The sequence below is a fragment of the Bos taurus genome, chromosome 13 (assembly GCF_002263795.3).
Source record: "Bos taurus isolate L1 Dominette 01449 registration number 42190680 breed Hereford chromosome 13, ARS-UCD2.0, whole genome shotgun sequence".
Classification (NCBI taxonomy): domain Eukaryota; kingdom Metazoa; phylum Chordata; class Mammalia; order Artiodactyla; family Bovidae; genus Bos; species Bos taurus.
In genome coordinates, this window is record NC_037340.1 from 62,860,582 (window position 1) to 62,880,070 (window position 19,489).

Consider the following 19,489-nt stretch of genomic DNA (forward strand, 5'->3'; position numbering starts at 1 on the left):
ACCAGGTTTCTGAGCAGCAGTTTTATAAAGACACAAGATGCAAAGCAAGTAAATGTTTATCAATAAGTAACCTGTGAAATAAATTATGGTTTATCTACACAATGGAATATTACACAGCTGTGAAAAAGAATGAGATAGCTCTGTATATATAGTTATGATTGCTCTCCAAAATATACTCTGAACAGAAATAAGCAAGGTACAGATCATCATGTATAGCGAGTTTGCTGTAGAAACAATACATATAAATATACTTATAAATACACGAAATATCTCCAGAAGGTTACACAGTAAGTTGCTAAGAGCAGTTGCCTTCAGAGAAGGAACTGAAAAACCAGGCAATCTAGGAAGAAAAAACAACTACTTTGCGCTGCACACTACTTTGATGTTTTGAATTCTATACCATGCACATGTATTACCTAGTCAAAAGATAAAAGAAAAGTTATCCTTGAAAAACTTTTAAATCATCCAAAATCATAGTGTACATACATCTTTATATATAAATATATACATACACACGTTTACACGTATCTTTATTAACACAAGCTCATAATAGAGCTGGAGAACCACAGAACTAAACAAGAGGGAAGTCTATACACCAGAGTCTGGACATTCAAACCAATCTGCCTAACTCTAATGCTCTAAGAGAACTACCAAATCCAGAGGGAAATGCAGAACTGGTAGACAATTCTAAAACAGAATTATTTCACAGAGCTTACTCTAATTCTGTCTTATTATTAACAATAATAATTTACCTCTGTTGTGCACTCAACTACTATATAGCACTATTTTAAGTGCTTTATATATATTTAATTGAGCTAATATATTGCTTCAAAATAATCTGATCAGGTTGGTATTAACATTATTCCCTTTCACAGATGAAGAAAGCAAAGACTTTTTCCAAGGTCACATAGCCATTAAATGGTAGAGGCACAATTTGACTGTTTGTTCTTACCCACTATGCTACTTGATGAAGTCTCTATGACTTTCACTCTAATCTAGGAATTATTAAACAGATTCCTAAATCAACATTTATAAGCAATGCCTGTAGGACATGCTTCTACCACACACTGAAAACTCATCTCCAACTCTAGAGTTAAAGAGAAATCTCTCTTGCATATTTGTGACTTCTGATATGAAGCAAATTGGAAGCCAACAGCTCCTCTGATGCTTTATCCTGAAACAATCTGTAAGAGGCATCAATACACACACTGGCCCACGTACACTGTCTATAGAAACCTTGGCAGTGGGCTTTAAAAGACATGAATTCGCTTGGCTGATGAGAGACAGCTGAGTGACATTCACAGCTCAATCATTCATCAGACAGCTTTTCCCTGGCCATGGAAGTCCGTCAGTCTCCAGCCCGAACACAAATCAAGTGACCCCTGAGGTGACTGGGAAGATGATAAGAGACCCAAGCAATTCATTCCTGCTATCAAGAAAATAGCAGGCAACCAAGACTACTCCTCTCTGCAAGAAATACACATTACTCGCCCCTTTCTTTCTCATCTCCTTCTGCTTTGTTTTCCTGGGAATTGTTTTATAAGAGAAACTCTGAAGCAGATATCAGTGGGTTCACTTGGCCTAGAAAAATGGAAATTAAAAATGGCTGAGGATGAGACTTCCCTGGTGGTCCAGTGGTTAAGAATCCTCCCTGCAATGCAAGGGACATAGGTTCAATTCCTGGTCAGAGAACTAAGATCCCACACGCCGAAGAGCAACTAAGCCTGAGTGCCACAACTACTGAGCATGTGAGCCACAACGAGAGAGTTCATGTTCCGCAACAAAGATCCCATGTGCCACAACCAAGACCTAACGCAACCAAGTATATAAACACTAATAAATATCTTTTTTAATGGTTGAGTATGGCTGGGAGGGCAACACGGAGCTTCCATAAAACAAATCACATCTGTAGGCCAAAAAAGTTCTGCATGTTAGTAAAGGATTTGCAGTTTCTTTTAAAGAGAACAGTGTCCCTCCTTGCACTTTCAAATTCTAAACAATACTTCTAAATATTCTAATAAAGGGTGGACTCAGTGATAAAAAATTGCCTGCCAATAAAACAGACACAGGTTCAATCCCTGATCCAAAAGATCCCACATGACACGAGACAACTAAGCCCATGTGTCACAACTACTGAGCCTGTGCTCTGGAACCCGGGGTCTGCAACTCCAGACACTCTAAGAGTCCATGCTATACAGTGAGAAGCCTGTGCAAGTCAACCAGGGGGTAGACTCTGCTCACCACAACTACAGAAAAGCCCGTGCAGCAACAAAGACCCAGCACAGCCAAAAGTTAATTAACCAATTAATTTTTTTAAATATTCTAATAAAGAGGAATACTAGCAGAAGAAGTTGTTTTTCATCTCAAATTGCTGAACTGTGTAAAAGAGTAAATAGGTTTATTAGAAAAAAAATAATGAATGTAAGATCCCTGTGGTTTCTCAAGCAAAGCCTTGCTGTCACTTTCTTTTCTTCCAGCAGTTCACAATCAATCAGAAACTGGTCAGGAATGATGTCTCATAATTAGAATGAGCTCTTCCCCCAAGTCCAGGACTCACCTGTCTCATGCTATAGGCAAAGAGGAAGCCTATGTTGTACTGAACTTCCCGAAGCAAGGACACTGTCTGAAGGTGATCTTCCTCCGTCTCACCACAAAAGCCAGCAATGAAATCACTGCTGAGGCTCACACCTGTGACACACGACAAATGACAGCATGTCACTGTCACAGCTTACCTTCGAGAGAGGCCGTGGCACTCGGAGATTTCAGAGGGAGGGCTAGTGACTATACAGCCTTCCCGGAGCTATTTAACCCACGTGGCAAGTGAAACAGAACAATCAATACAGAGCCAGGAGGGACATGACTGCTCATCGACAAGATTCCCAAGCCAAAGCCTGGCTTCTCAGTCTACATTCCCCTCAGCTTCATATCAGAAAAGGTATTTTTCACTTCAAACATTGGATTGAGGGACAGAGACACAGTAGGAGTCCATATTTTCAAATCTGTCCTGCTTTTACTTTTTTTAATCTTTTATATTGGGGTATAGCTGATTTACAATGTTGTCAGCTTTAGGTGTAGAGCAAAGTGATTCAGTTATGCACATACATATTTCTACTCTTGTTCAGACTGTTTTCCAATATGGGTTATTACACAATATTGAGATCACTGTGCTATAGAGTGGGTCCTTGTTGCTATCTGTTTTATATACAGTAGTGTGTATATGTTAATCCCAAACTCAGTATAACTCTCCCCACCACTTTTCCTCTTTGGTAAACGTACGTTTGTTTTCAAAGCCTGTGAATCTGTTTCTGTTTCATGAGTTCATCTGTGTCACCTTTTTAGATTCCGTATATAAGTGATACCATATATTTGTCTTTGTCTCTCTGACTTACTTTAGCATGGTAATCTCTCAGACTATCCACGTTGCTGCAAATGGCATTATTTCATTATTTTTATGGCAGAGTAATATTCCAGTATGTGTGTGTGTGCGTTTGTGTGTGTGTGTGTATACACACCACATCTTCAGCCATTCCTCCATCAAGGAATGAGACATTTAGGGTGCTTCCATGTCTTGACTATTATAAATAGTGCTGCAATGAACACTGGGATGCACTTATCTTTTTGGATTATGTTTTTTTTTCCAGATACATGCCCACAAGTAGGATTGCTGGATCATATGATAGTTCTATTGGAGAAGGCAATGGCACCCCACTCCAGTACTCTTGCCTGGAAAACCCCATGGGCGGAGGAGCCTGGTAGGCCGCAGTCCATGGGGTCACAAAGAGTCGGACACGACTGAGCGACTTCACTTTCACTTTTCATTTTCATGCATTGGAGAAGGAAATGGCAACCCACTCCAGTGTTCTTGCCTGGAGAATCCCAGGGATGGGGGAGCCTGGTAGGCTGCCGTCATGGGATCACACAGAGTCGGACACAACTGAAGCAACTTAATACCTAGTTTTTTAAGGAACCTCCATACTGTTCTCCATAGTAGTTACACCAATTTCCATTCCCATCAACAGTTCAGGAGGGTTCCCTATTCTCCACACTCTCTTGAAGATTCACTGTTTGAAGACTTTTTGATGATGGCCATTCTGACTAGTGTAAGGAGATACCTCATTGTAGTTTCCCTCTGCATTTCTCTAATAATTAGCGATGTTTGAGCACCTTTTTATATGCTTTCTGGCCATTTGTATGTCCTCTTTGGAGAAATGTCTATTTATGTATTCTGCCCATTTTCTGACTAGGCTGTTTGTTTTTTGATACTGAGCTGCACAAGCTGTTTGTCCATTTTGGAGATTAATCCCCTCTTGGCCACTTCATTTGCAAATATTTTCTTCCATCCTGTGGGTTGCCTTTTTGTTTTGTTTATGGTTTCCTTTGCTGTGCAAAGGCTTTTAAGTTTAACTAGGTCTCATCTGTTTATTTTTTATTTTCATTACTCTAGGAGGTAGATCCAAAAAGTAATGCTGTGGGAATTCCCTGGCAGTCCAGTGGTTAGAACTTGGTGCTTTCACTGCAACAGCCCAGGTTCAACCCCTGACTGAGAAACTAAGATCCTGCAGGCCAAGCAGTATGCAAAAAAATATATATATATTGCTATAATTTATATCACAGAGTGTTCTGCCTATGTTTCCCTCTACAAGTTTTATAGTATCTGGTCTTACATTTAGATCTTTAATCCATTTTTGGTTTATTTTTATGGATGGTGTCAGAGAATGTTCTAATTTCATTTTTTTATATTAGTTGGTACAAAAGTAACTGCAGTTTTTGAATTTGCTGTCTGACATGAATACATTCTATATAAATGTGGACGTTACAAATAATTCTAATGTGCATTTCTTGCTTTATGTTTTTTGGGCTAATGACTTATTACTTTATATTTTTTATTTTTATTTTTTTTTAGACTTAAAAAAGTTTATATTTATATAAAAGTTTATATATAAAAATTTTATATTTTAAAAATATAAAAATATATTTTAAAATAAATTTTTAAATTTAAATAAATTTTAAATAAATTTAATTTTTTAATATATTTTTATTTTAAATTTTTATATTATATAAAAATTTTATTTATATAAAAGTTTATATTTATTTTAGACTATGGAAATGATGTTAGACCAAAAAACAAATTCAAGCAATTTTCTTATTTGAGTTCAAAATGGCTCATAAAGCAGCAGAGGCAACTCACAACATCAACAACACATTTGGCACAGGAACTGCTACCAAATGTACAAAGGAGTGGTGGTTATGAAGTTCTGCAGAGGAGACGAGAGCCTTGAAGATGAGAAGCATGGTGGATGGCTATCAGAAGTTGACAACGACAACTTAGAGTAATCATCGAAGCTGATCCTCTTACAACTTCATGAGAAGTTGCTGAGGAACTCAACACTGACCAGTCTATGGTTATTCAGGATTTGAAGCAAATTGGAAAGGTGAAAAAGTTCGACAGGTGGGTGCTTCATGAGCTGACCTGAAATTAAAAAACCATTGTTCTGAAGTGTTGTCTTCTCTTATTCTACACAACAATGCCGAACCATTTCTTGATCAGACTGTGATATGTGACAAAAAGTGGATCGTATACAAAAGATGACCAGCTCAGTGGCTGGATCAAAAGGAAGCTCCAAAGCACTTCCCCAAGCCAAACTTGTACCCAAAAAAGTCATGGTCACTGTTTGGTGGTCTGCTGCCAGTCTGATTCACTACAACTTTCTGAAGCCCAGCAAAATCATTACATCTGAGAAGTATGCTCAGCAAACTGATGAGATGCACCAAAAACTGCAATGCCTACAGCCAGTATTGGTCAACAGAATGGGCCTGATTCTTCTCCACAAGAAAACCTAACTGCATATGAGACAACTAACACTTCAAAAGTTGTGCTACAAAGTTTTGCCTAATCTGCCATATTCATGTGACCTCTCGCCAACCAACTACCACTTCTTCAAGCATCTTGACAACTTTGCAGAGAAAACATTTCCAAAACCAACAGGAGGCAGAAAATGCTTTCCAAGAGTTCATCGAATCCTAAAGCATGGATTTTTATGCTATAGGAACAAAGAAACACCTTGTTGGCAAGAATGTGTTGACTGTAATGGTTCCTAATAAATATGTGTCTGAGCGTAGCTATGATTTAAAATTCAGTTTATATACTAACTTAACATATAGTTGTCCAATATTCCCAGAACCATTTATTGAAGAAATTGTCTTTTCTCCACTGTATATTCTTGCCTCCTTTGTCATACATTAACTGACGAAAGGTGTGTGGGTCTATTTTGGAGTTTTCTGTTCTGTTCCATTGATCTATTATTTCTGTTTCTGTGCCAGAACCATACTGTTTTGGTGACTATAGCTTTGTAGTATGGTCTAAAGCCAGGGAGCCTGATTCCTCCAGCTCTGTTTTTCTTTCTCAGGATTGCTTTGGCTATTCGGGGTCTTTCTGTTTCCAAATAAATTTAAAACTATTTGTTCTGGTTCTGTGAAAAATGTCATTGGTAATTTGATAGATTGCACTTTTGATAAGGATTGCACTGAATCGGTAGATCGCCTTGGGTAGTACAGTTGTTTTGACAATACTATTCTTCCAATCTAAGAACATGGTGTATCTTTCCAACTGTTAGTATCACTTCAACTTCTTTCATCAATGTTTTATGCTTTTCAGAGTACAGGTCTTTTGCCTCCTTATGTAGGAGTATTTTCCTGGGTATTTTCCTCTTTTCAATACAGTGATAAATGAAATTGTTTCATTTCTCTTTCTGATCTTTTTGTTCTTAGTGTATAGAAATGCAAGAGATTTCTGTATATTAATTCTGTATCCTGAAACTTCACTGAATTCATTGATAAGCTCTAGTAGTTTTCTGGTAGCATCTTTAGGATTTTTATATATAGTATCATGTCATCTGCAAACAGTGACAGTTTTACTTCTTCTTTTCCAATCTGGATTTCTTCTTTTTCCATCTCTGATTGCCACAGCTAGGACTTTCAAAACTATGTCGAATAAAAGTGTTTTGTTCCTGATCTTAGAGGAAATGCTTTCAGCTTTTCACTCTTGAGTATGTTAGTTCTGGGTTTGTCATATAGGCCTTTGTTATGTTGAGGAAGGTTCTCTCTATGCCCACTTTCTGGAGAGTTTTTATAGTAATAGTTGTTTCAGTTTTGTCAAAAGCTTTTTTTCCACATCTATTGACATAATATGGTTTTTACTCTTCAATTTGTGTGGTGTTTCACACTGATTTGCAGATACTGAAAAATCCTTGCATCCCTGGGATAAATCCGATTTGATCATGGTATATGATCCTTTCGATGTATTACTGGATTCAGTTTGCTCTTATTTTATTGATGATTTCTGCATCTATGTTTGTCAGTGATACTGGCCTATAATTTTCTTTTCTGGTGGTGTCTTTTCTTCTCTGGTTTTGATATCAGGGTGATGGTGCCTCATAGAATGAGTTTGGGCACATTCCTTCCTCTGCAATTTTTGTACTAGTTTCAGGATAGGTGTTAATTCTTCTCTTAAATGTGTGATAAAATTCATCTGTGGAGCCATCTGGTCCTGGACTTTAGTTGGAAGTTTTTTAATCTCAGTTCAATTTCACTACTTATGACTGGTCTGTTTATATTTTCTTTCTTTCTGGTTCAGTCTTGGAAGATTTTACCTTTCTAAGAATGTGTCCATTTCTTCTAGGCTGTCCATTTTACTGGTATACAGTTGCTTAAAGAAATCTCATGATCCTTTCTATCTCTGTGGTGTCAGCTGTAACTTCTCCTTTTCATTTCTAATTTTTTTTAATGAGCTCTTTCCCTTTTTTCTTTGATAAGTCTGGTTAAAGGTTTATTTTTGTTTATCTTTTCAAAGAATCAGCTTTTAGTTTCGTTGGTCCTTTCTATTGCTTTCTTTGTCTCTATTTATTTCTGCTCTGATCTTTATGATTTCTTTCTTTCTAACTTTGGGTTTTGTTTGTTCTTCTTTTTCTAGCTGCTTTTGATATAAGGTTAGGTTATTTCATTGAGATTTTTCTTATTTCTTGAGATAAGATTGTATTGCTACAAACTCCCCTCTTAGAATTGCTTTCACTGCGTCCCACAGATTTTGGATCATCATGTTTTCATTTTCATTTGTCTCTAGGAATTTTCTGATTTCCTCTTTGATTTCTTTGGTGATCCACTGGTTGTTTAGTAACATTGTTTAGCCTCCACATGTTTGGGTTTTTTACAATTTTTTTCTTGTAGCTGATTTCTAATTTCATAGAGTTGTGGCTGAAAAAGATGCTTGATATGATTTAAATTTTCTTAAATTTACTGAGGTTTGCTTTGTGGCCCAGCATGTGATCTATCATGCAGAATGTTTTGAGTACCTCATACAAACATAAACTTTTGAAATGAAACACAACATTCCAACACACTTTAATTATCCTAATAATCCAATAAGGTGAGTACTATTAGTTCCACATTATAGAAGAGGAAACTACAGCCCAGAGAACGTCCACACTATCCTGTCCCATCCAAATGGAAGTTTTAGTGAAGAACACATTACAGTAATTAGAAATTTGTAAAACAATGTAGACACCGTCAACAGATCTAAAAAACTACAGAGTAAAGGGGTATCCAACAAGGACCTACTGTAGAGCACATAGAACTCTGTTCAATGTCCTTGGCAGCCTAGATGGGATGGGTTCGAGGGAGAACACATATATATATACACATACGGCTGAATCCTTCACTGTTCACCAGAAACTACCACAACACTGTTAACTGGCCCCAGTACAAAACAGAAGTTTAAAAAAAAAGATATCAATTGTTCCAAAATCAGAACTAATTTAGACCATAACTTTGCTGCTAACGAGCAGAAACAAGGTCTCTCTCATGTTCAGAAACATAAAAACTCTAGAAAAGGAATCTCTTTAGATTGAGGCCACAAGCTAATTCATATCTCTGAGTATTTCTAGCAAGACCAAGATATTTGGTCAGAAAGAAGTAAGAGAAAGAGAGAAATGAAGAACAGTAAAAGAAGTGTTGAAGGCGACACCATGTACTTCCATAAGTGTTGCCTGTATCCAACCAAAAAGACTGGGGGTCACTGGTGAAGTAACATGCCCAGCAAAATATGTTTCTTAAATGTACCTGGGATAGATTCTCTGATATGATGAATTAATTCCACATAAGCTTCTCTTGAATACCTGCAATAAAAAAACAAAAAGAAAAAGCTCAAATGAACCAATCTTCTTTAAATGAATGCTATAAGAAGATAATACTATGAATTACTTCACATAATCACTTTACATTCACACAGGACAGTACAAGAATAAGTTAAAATATTCTAAAGAGCCCTTCAGATCCAAATCCTGTACTGTAACCTAATCCAGAGCCTATAAAATTTTAATTCAAGAATGTAATTTTAAATAGCTATTTTTATGTAACTAAGAAATGAAGACAAATTAATACTTAATATTTCTAAGATTCTTTGCCAATGTGGAATATAAGTGGAATATAAGGTAAATCACTAGTTCTATACAGTGTCATCTGTCACTTTCTCCTTTCAGTCTTATCTTTGCTATACTATTTCCAGAGTAAGTAAACACACAGAAGCTATAAAGATTAAAAGTCTCAGTGTGCCACACAGTAGGTGCTTAATGAGACACATGCTAAACAAATGAGTGATCCAATCCTCAGTCTATACTTATAGAATGAACAAAGCAAGTTATAAAGTCCATCAGTTTACTCATGTGATAAATCTTTACTGATCAGCTACCATGTGCCACACACTATCCTAGGTTCTTAGACATTGCTTGGTCCTTAAACATGGATTGGTATGGAACGCCCCTCCCCAAGCAAATCTGACCCCCTCCGCATGGCCTCCAATACACGGCTGCTTCCACTCTGGGCTGGTAGGTGGATCTGTTTACAGATGTTGTCCCTCTCACGAATCAGTTGCAGAACCTGGTCAAATATAACACATTAAAGGTCATCAAAATCTCACCAAAGAATCACAGAAAGGAATACCACTCCCACTGTTTCTCCACCAAGGTTAATTTTTAAGAATTAAGAGGCTGACAAAACCAAATATATAAACCACCCAAATTCTTTACTTTAGCTCAAGCCATGTTCCGTCTGTCCCAGACATTTCACCTGATGGTATCTCTCTACTTTTACTACTTTTAAAGAGTGAAGAAAGCAAGCAGAGGTCAGATTCAGGTCACGAGGCTATACAAGGACAGTGCCAACACAGACCAGAAAGGAAAAGCAGCATTTGTCTCACCTAGCTTATAAACTAATTAGCCCCTTTAAAAGATACAATCAAGAAACTAAAACTAGGAGAAAATACTTGAAAAAATGTATTGACAAATGATTCTTACCAAGAGTACATAAAGAATGTTCACAACTCAATAAGACAAATATTTCAGAGGGGAAAAAGTAGGGGTGGGGCCAAAAGACAGACATTTCCCCAAAACAAAAAACTTTCCCAACAATGCAAAGCAGGCAGTGATTATTAACTATTTTACAAATGAAGATGACAAGTTGAAAAGGTCATCTCTACTGGTAAAGAGTTAGTGACAGACAGGGAAGCCTGGCGTGCTGCCGTCCATGGGGCTGCAAAGACTCGGACAAGACTGAGCAACTGAACTGAACTGGTAAAGCAGTGGAAGAGCCAGGACTGAACTCAGCTCTGTCTGAGGCCAAAGTCTAAACTGTTTGCTGCTGCATCACATTGCCTCCCTACCTGCCCTCCCCATACCATCTTGTAATAAAACCTCTCTGCACAGCCCTCACGGTCCACTGATGGCCTCACTATCAATCCTACACCTTCCTCCACCTTGGTGGACTTCAAATCTTTCCATAAGGGGGTAGATTCAGAGGGCAATACAGTAACACACCTCAGGATCCCCCGACTTCTGAGGACAGATGCCTCTGCCACACCCTACTGGCTCCAACCTTTGGCATTCTTAGGGACACTGATGTCAATCTGGCACAGTAAACTATCAATACTCACCTCATCAGGGAAGTCCTTAGGGTGGGGAGAGGTGAAACGAATCCTCATTTCGGGATCTATTCTGGACACCTGATCCAGAAGGTGAGCAAAACGAAGGCCTCCCTGCTTGGCTTTATAGTTGGTGGAAAAGCCACGGCTGAGGTTGGTGGACACTGCATTGTTGAACTGGACCTCTGAATTGTCCCTAAAACTATTAACATTCTGACCAAGGAGTGTCACTTCTTTCAGCCCCTGAAAAAGAAAATATAAATATATTGGAAGCAATTTTAAAACTTGTTTGGCAGCGTTATGCCAAATCTCCAACTAAAATTAGCTAAACCTGCCAAGAGTCATCCATAAATATACTCCCTCTTTAACTCAATAATTTCATCTTGGGCATCATGTCCAAAGAACTGAACTTCAGGATAAAACCATATGTAAAAATCTTCAAAGCATTTTTAAAAATAGCAAAAAAGCTGGATGCAAACCCAATATTCAAAAATAACAGCTAATTTAAAACACCAAAAATCAAATTATGATACCATTCTGTCCTTTGAATGTTATATAATCATTATCTATGCAGTATTGTTGCCAAAAATATTTAGTCTAAATCCAATCAAGCTTTTACACCTAACTTTCAGTTTACCACAATTCAGGGGAATATTTTAAATAACAACATGAGGAAACAAACAAATGGAGATATGTCTAATGCATCGTTTAAGACAAAAAACAAAAAAGTGAAAGGACTGTTTTAGGTTAAGAGAGATTGAAGAAATATTATATACAATCAAATGAAACTATATAAATCTTAATGGGATTTTGGCTTAAAAATAGAACAGTAATAAAACATTTTTGGATAATTAAGATATTCTGAATATGGGCTACATGTTAGAATATACTAGTTAACTGTTTCCTACTTATGATAATGGTATTATGGTTATGAAGGGAAAAATTCTTCCTTCTGAGAAGATGCATACTGACAGATGCAGGGCAAAAGGGCCTGATGACTACTACTTACTCTCAAATGGTTCAGAAAAAAGTATATTTATATATCTGCAGAGATAGGCAGATAAAAAACATACGACAAAATGTCAATAATCATGTTTATTAATCTTTCAACTTGTCTGTGTTTGAAAATCTACACTGTAAAATTTCAGAAAGTAAAAGAAAAATGGTGGCTATAAAGACTATTTTTTATTATTTTATTTTGACATAATTTCAAACTTACAGAAAAACTGAGATGGTATAAAAAACTCCCATAAACTACTTGCCCAGACTCAGTAATTGTTAACACTGTGCCTCATTTCTTTATCATTCACATTCACACATCTGTTCTCTCTACACACACATCAAGCCAGAGAATGGTGGAGCCCGAATTCAAAATCACTTCATTCATGCTCTCTCCATTCTACTGTACTCCCTCCTAAGGAAACCTCTCTGTGGATCTGCCTAAACTTTGTGGGCAGCAACCCAAGATGTACACCCAGGAATTTCTTTCTGGTCAGGTATGGTTCTAAACATGTACAGCTGAGAGACAGCACAGGCTGTAAAACTACAGAAAAGTTGTCCTCATCCTCCAACAAACACACTCACAGCCAGAAGGGCTGGAAGACTTCTCACCTGCTCAGAAAGCTTCCTCACTTCCTCCAGAATGGAGGCAACAGGCCGACTCCTCTCCCGGCCACGTGTGAAAGGAACGATGCAGTAGCTGCACATGTTGTCACAGCCTCGCATGATCGACCTGGGGAGGAAAGCGCCAGAACTCAGTAAAGGAGCAGGACGATCTGGTCCAACCCAAAGAGAAGGTCACAGCTCCCTTGGCATTTATCCTTTAGCTCTGAATTCTCTTGGCAACATGCTCACACAGGACCAATCTGAGATCTAAGAAGCAACAAAGCAGACATTTTTATCTTTAAAAACTATTAGTTGGGAGTTCCCTGGTGGCCTAGTGGTTAGGATTACAGGCTTTCACTGCCATGGCCTGGGTTCAATCCCTGCTCAGGGAACTGAGATCCCACAAGAAACATGACATGGCCAAAAAAAAAATTATTATCTGATAATCACAGGATGTAAACCAAACTGTAACTGTACTGTGGTTACCCCAGGGAAGCACAGCAGTGGAGGAGGGGTACAGAGCTTGCACATTTGGACTTTCTACTGTTCATATTTACATATTTTTGAATTCCTTAAATCCAGATCAGAAAAAATAAATATTACCAAAGAGTACATAACGAGTAGAGACCTGGATTTAAAATGTAAGGTTCTGCATCTCTCACTCATTCCTGATCCAAATGCCAAGTATCTAAGCTACATCACTCTCTTTCATTTGTGTCCTATATATGAAAGCCTCAACTTATCTTAGGGAAACAATTATGGATAGCTATGTATTGAAGATGTTCACTGAAGAACTCGAATAAATATTAGCTATTAATTTTTTTATTAAGCATTCCAACAACAGAGTATTGGATAGCCATTAAAATGAGAGGTTGCAAACTTTTTCTGTAAAAAATCCAGATAGTTAATATTTTAGGTTTTATAAACCATACTAATACTGTAGTGGCAAAAGCAGTCACAGGCAATACGTAAACAAATGAGCATGACTGTATTACAATAAAACTTTATTTACAAGAACAGGCTATAAGCCTATTCGCCAATCTGTTACAAAAAATTTCCTAACAAATGTTCATCATTTTAAATAAGAAAACGTATAAAACCAAGTATATCAAGAGCCAATTTTTATGAATAAATACATACAAAGCATACACACGCAAACACAGAGGAAAGAATAGAATGATATACACCAAAATGATAATAGTGTTTATCATTAGGTGGTAAAACGTGTAAATAATTCTTACTCACTTCTCTATGTTTTTCTATCTTTCCACATATTCTTCAACAAATATGAACTATTTTGTCATCAGATCTTTTAAGTTAAAAGATTAAGGGATGGACAAAAGGATCAGTTAAGCCCAAAACATTTTCTTAAGTAGAAAAAGTAAGAGACGGGAGGGTAGAAAAGAGTCCATATAATATATATGAATGCATGTGCAAAGAATACTTCTGAAAGGATTATATAAGGAACTGCAAACACGGCTGCCTCAGAGTTAGTCTAGAAGACTGAGGATGAGAGTTCTGAGGAGTCTTACTATACCATTTTTTGTCTTTAGTTTTACTATGTGCATTATTTTTTAATGTAATAAAGGTAAGATGTTACTTTAAAAGTAAGGAAAGAGAAGCTGACTCCCCATCTCCTGGTCAGTGACTCACACGAAGGCAGAGGTAGCACTGGGGCTCGTCTGGACTGGCATGACGTCAGCATAGGTCTCATCCAGAGACAGCAGCACATTGGCAGCTTGCTGGCCTGACTCAGCAACAGCCAGCAATTGAGGAAGGTCCCTGTAGGCATCTGGGCCAGCCAAAATATCTACCATTTTCTCCCTGTTGAGGATCTCCTCCTTCAGTCTCTCAGCCATGCAGCCTGGGAGGGAAAACAAATACGCTGAGACCTGTTCCCAAATTCATCTGGTCTCACAACTTCTTTCCAGTACACATTCTCTCCAGGTGGATCAAAGGTGAAAGCATAGAAACTTCTCCAGGAATTTAGCATCACTCCTTAAATTTGCCCAACACTCTATACCTCTGGAACCTGCGTATTTCTATATAAGAAAACCAGGAAAAGGGCTCTACAGCAATTCAATTACGTGCCCGACAAAAATTAAACCACCATCCAAAAACATTTCTGGACATGAACCATCTCTTTTTTCAATTGAAAATTACTTGGTACTATAAATAAAAACTATTTTGTGTCCAAAACTTATTTTTTTAAATAAAATTCACCTATATACAACTGCCCTTACACTCTTTTTCTTTCTTGTTGCCCATGTGTACGTGTGTGCTCAGTCGCTCAGTCGTGTTCAACTCAGTGACTCCATGGACTGTAGCCCACCAAGCTCCTCTGTCCATGGGGTTCTCCAGGCAAGAATACTAGAGTGGGTTGTGATGCCCTCCTTCAGGGAATCCTCCCAACCCAGGGATCAAACCCACACCTCTTGTATCTCCTACATTGGTAGGTGAGTGCTTTACCCACCTGGGAACTCCTCCTATCACCCATAATACTTATCAAAACCTGTAAAAAATGAGTTATCATCTATGCTGGCATCTTCCATAACCAAGAAAACCATCGCCATTAGTAAAAAAATAGAATTTGAAAGTCCATTTTCTTAATAATACCCTTTAAAAACATTTAAGAACAATTCTTGATTGTATAATCATGTTTATAGCAGCATCATTCACAATAGCCAAAGAGTGAAAGCAACCTATGTCCATAAACAGATGTCATACATACAATGGAATATTACTCAGCCTTAAAAAGGAAGGAAATTCTGATACATACTACCACCTGGATGAACTTTGAGGACATTGTGCTAAGCCAGTTACAAAAATACCGTATGATTCCATTTCTATGAAGTACCCAGAGCACTAAAATTCATCAAGGCAGAGAGCAGAATGGCAGCTGCCAGCAACTGAACTGAGGGAGGAACGGGAGAGTCATTACCTAATTGGTATGGAGTTTCAGCTTGGGAAGAAGAAAAAGTTCTGGAAAGGGATGGTGGTAATGTGTGCACAACCATGTGACTATACTGTATACCACTGAACTAACTGTGCCTCTGGAAGAGGTTCAAAAGGTAAACCTTTTTATGTTACATATACTTTACTACAATTTAAAAAACAAACTATTTTGGAGATTTCTAACACTCCAAACAGATATATGTAAGTCCTATGATGAAGGAATTGAAATGGAACAAAACATCCTAGCTAATCCGTCCATCTTTCTGCTTCACTTAGTACATTAATCTGTGTAAAAGAATAAGCTCCAACCTTTGTTTTGATCCATCATCAAGAGGACTTAACTATTCCACAATGGACACAATCTATTTTTAAGGTTAAATACATTGACTAAATTCTGGGACCACAAAGGTACCGAATATTTATTTTTGAAATATGCCTCCCAGCTCTCTAGATCAGAGCTGCCCAATAGAACTGTCTAAAGATGAAGGAAATGTGCTTTATCTATGCTGTTCAAACTGGCAGCTACTAGTCAAGTGTGACTAATAAGCAGTCAATATGTGGCTAGTGAGACTGAAGAAATGCATTTTTAATATTATTTAAGTGTAATTAAATTTAAATGACCACATGTGACTAGTGGCTATCATATTGGTCAGTGCATAGCTGGATCTTCACTTGGGCATGTTTTAGGAGTCAAGATGAAAGAGATCTACCTGATAAATTCAAACTGTCCCTTCAGACTCCAAACTCTCTCCTATCCATTACTCTGTGCTACCACAAGCCACATTAGACTAGGAAGGACAGATCACTTGCTGAGTACCTGTTATTTTCCAGGCACTAAGAAAAGCCCTTTTATGAGCTTCATCTCATTTAATTCTATAGCTTCTGACATTAAGTACAAGGGCTGAATGGGATGTATAAGACTGAGAATCTAGCATCTAAGGGAAACTCTAGCGTATGAAGCTACACAGTGCCCAAGTCTCAAAAAGCTCACAAAACCTGCAAATTACCAGATACCTAGAATCCCAATCCTCAGAGGCACTCGGGAGCGGAGACGTTTGGACTTCAGGGATTTGAGTTGATGTAAACGATTCCAGATGGTCTGTTCAGCCTTCTCCCTACAAAGATCAAAAAAGGTAGACCTGAACCTGAAAATCAACTACAGAGCAACCTAAAACAGCATGACAACGGGGGGAATGGGAATTCCCTGGTGGTCCAGGGGCCAGGACTCCAAGCTTTCACTGCCGAGGGCACAGGTTTGATCCCTGGTCAGGAGCTAACATTTCACAAACAGTGCAGCCAAATCCATTCCTAAGATGAGTCCTCCCTACACATCTGCAAATCCTGACGAGCCTTTAAGCCAAACTTAAAAACAACCTATTTCACAAAGACTTCCCGAACTCTCCTTGGTTGGAGAGTTTGTTCTCCTATCACTTTAACTATTCTTTTCCCTGTACTCAGCAATTTCTCCTTTTTACTGTTTTTTTTAACTAGTGCTTTCTGCCAGATGTTAGAGCTATTTGCGTATGTCTTAGTTCCCATATCAGACTAAGTTCCGTAAAGTCGGGCTCCATGGAGGAAAGGTTCATTTCTGAATCTCCCAAAGCGCCTAGTTCAATGTCCTGCAAGACCCTCAGAACAAAAATGCTGGATTGACTGATAATACAGCCAGCTGAGGAAACAACACTAACATGCCATGTACACAGGAACAAAGTAATAAGCAGGGTATGTTCACTTGTGATGGATGCCACCCATCTCTGTCAGAAGAACTCTGTCCCTAGCCACTGACTGGACCTAGCCCTTATGATGTGAGGTACAGCATAAACATGTGCAAGAAAAACCCCAGGAAATGTTGGGCGACTCAGCACACTCTCGGTTTCCTCATCGATAAAATGAGTTCAATAACAGCACCTACCTCAGAGGGTTGTCATGAGAATCAGTCAGTGCACATACAGTGCTCAGCACAGGACCTGACGCAAGGTATATGCTCAGCAAATGCTGACATTCTATCAGTACTATATTTACTTGGAAAACTGCAAACCTGCTGCCTCATCTCCACGGGTTGGGTCACCCTGGCACTGCTGGCTCTGGCATTTTACACAAAATTTATTCACTCTCTAGGTAAAGAATAAATTCCCACCTGATCGAACATGTGACGAGGAGAATCACATCAGCCTGGGTAGAGAGCAAGGAAAAAAGGAAAATTATGATCTTTAAAATCAGCCTTGTAGAATCACTGCCCACAGTCCATTATTTTCCCCCAGATTATGGTGAAACACACATAACATAAAATTCACCATTTTAACCATTTTTAAGTATACAGTTCAGTAGCATTATGTACACTCACACTGTTGTTCAACCATCACTACCATCAACCTCCAGAACTATTTCACCTTCCCCAACTAAAACCAATAGGCATTAAACACTAACTCCCCATTTGCCTTCTCCTCGCAGCCCATTTTCAACCTAGTTCCTTGCCTGAGGTGAGCACCACCATAAAAGTTTCAAAAATAACTGCAACAGAAGTACACCTCAGTCCCATACTCCTCACTTCCCTCAAAGGAACTCATTCTCACAAGGCCACAGCCTGTTCCTGAAACTCCACCTAAGAACCAGCACAAATGCAGAATCTCGCCCAGGCCCAGGAAACAGGGAAAGAGGGAAATGTGTATACCTCCTGAAGGTTACTGGTCCGCAGGTAGCCACTCTTCTGTAAGATGGACCAGGCTATCTCTGTGTCGTTCACATTCATCTGGCAGCCATAGGTCTCAAGGTAGACTGCAACGAGAGGGCAATTCCACAGGTAAGAAGACAAAAAGGGACCACATGTCTCAAAAGGTTGCCTCCCCAAACACCCCAGAAACACCTGAGGCACCTGGTTAGTCGCTTAAGTCCCCTGATGCCTCAATTCAGAGATACCATTAATTGCCAGATGTACCCCCAAACTATTAATAATGAAGCCTTTCAGAACAAAAGAAATACTTCATTATATACACACACCAACTATAAGTCAGATCATTTAAAAGTGGGGAAAACATGCTCCTAAGACTCAGGAAATATAGTTATACAGAATGAGGTTCTCTAGCCTCTAGAGATAACAGCTGTGGCTAGAGGGTCAATAAAGCCACAAAATAAAAATGAGGCAACTTCCTAAAGTAACTCCAAACATATCAAAGGAAAGTAAGTATGGCTAACATGACATAAAACACATCTGCACAAAGTTTTAAGAACATCAATTTCACACCCAAGCAAACCCTTTCAAACTAAATCCCTCTATCAATCCCTATCCCACCAACACACTTAATCCACAAACCCAAATAAATTCTAAATGGAGCTAAGAGCTGAAGGACAATCACATGAAAACCAATAGAAAATAGCAGTAATTTTTTAAAAAATAAACAATCAGGAAATTTTCTAAACATTCCTTGGCTTCCTTTCTTTGTCTAAAAAGAGAAAACACCAAACTTATGTCAGCGAGAGACAGAAGGGAATAACAAATTTTAAAGGACTACAAAAATCTGAGAAGTCGTGAGGTATACAGGCTCCTCGATTTACCAATTCAATGCCTAGACATTTACTCTAGAAAAAAAATTTTGAAGAAGCAAAACTATCTCTATACGTGTGAATATGTGTATCTGTGTGTGTATACATACAAAAGCACTTTTAATCGTGTTATTTATAATAGAAAAATTTGTGAAACAACCCAATGTCCCAACAATTGGAAAACATCATGGTACAGCATGTGGTATTTTGCAACAACTTTTTAATTTAATTATGAAGACTGGTATTTGGAGGAATATTAAATGAAAATAGCATATTACAAATAATTTGCACCATATGAATGCAACCAAATCATTAAGAGTTATAAACGGAAGCTTTTTTTTGAAACAGTGCAAAAGGGGAGAGGTCTGGTTGTCTCTTGATGTCTTTTCAAATTTTAACACATTTTAACTGAGTGCATTA

General features: G+C 38.1%; 1 protein-coding gene across 3 annotated transcripts in view; it reads right to left on the reverse strand.

Annotated features, from left to right (window-relative positions):
* Positions 1 to 19,489, reverse strand: part of CDK5RAP1 (CDK5 regulatory subunit associated protein 1) — a 65,275-nt gene that overhangs the window by 41,912 nt on the left and 3,874 nt on the right. For all 3 annotated transcript variants that reach the window (XM_010811446.4, XM_010811445.4, NM_001075646.1), the window contains 9 exons: positions 18,201 to 18,304; positions 17,667 to 17,701; positions 16,544 to 16,644; positions 14,228 to 14,438; positions 12,581 to 12,701; positions 10,982 to 11,212; positions 9,833 to 9,930; positions 9,115 to 9,170; positions 2,558 to 2,688 (listed from right to left, as the gene is read on the reverse strand). In XM_010811446.4, the coding sequence (XP_010809748.1) occupies positions 2,558 to 2,688; positions 9,115 to 9,170; positions 9,833 to 9,930; positions 10,982 to 11,212; positions 12,581 to 12,701; positions 14,228 to 14,438; positions 16,544 to 16,644; positions 17,667 to 17,701; positions 18,201 to 18,304 (1,088 nt within the window). The remainder of the gene's footprint in view (positions 1 to 2,557; positions 2,689 to 9,114; positions 9,171 to 9,832; positions 9,931 to 10,981; positions 11,213 to 12,580; positions 12,702 to 14,227; positions 14,439 to 16,543; positions 16,645 to 17,666; positions 17,702 to 18,200; positions 18,305 to 19,489) is intronic.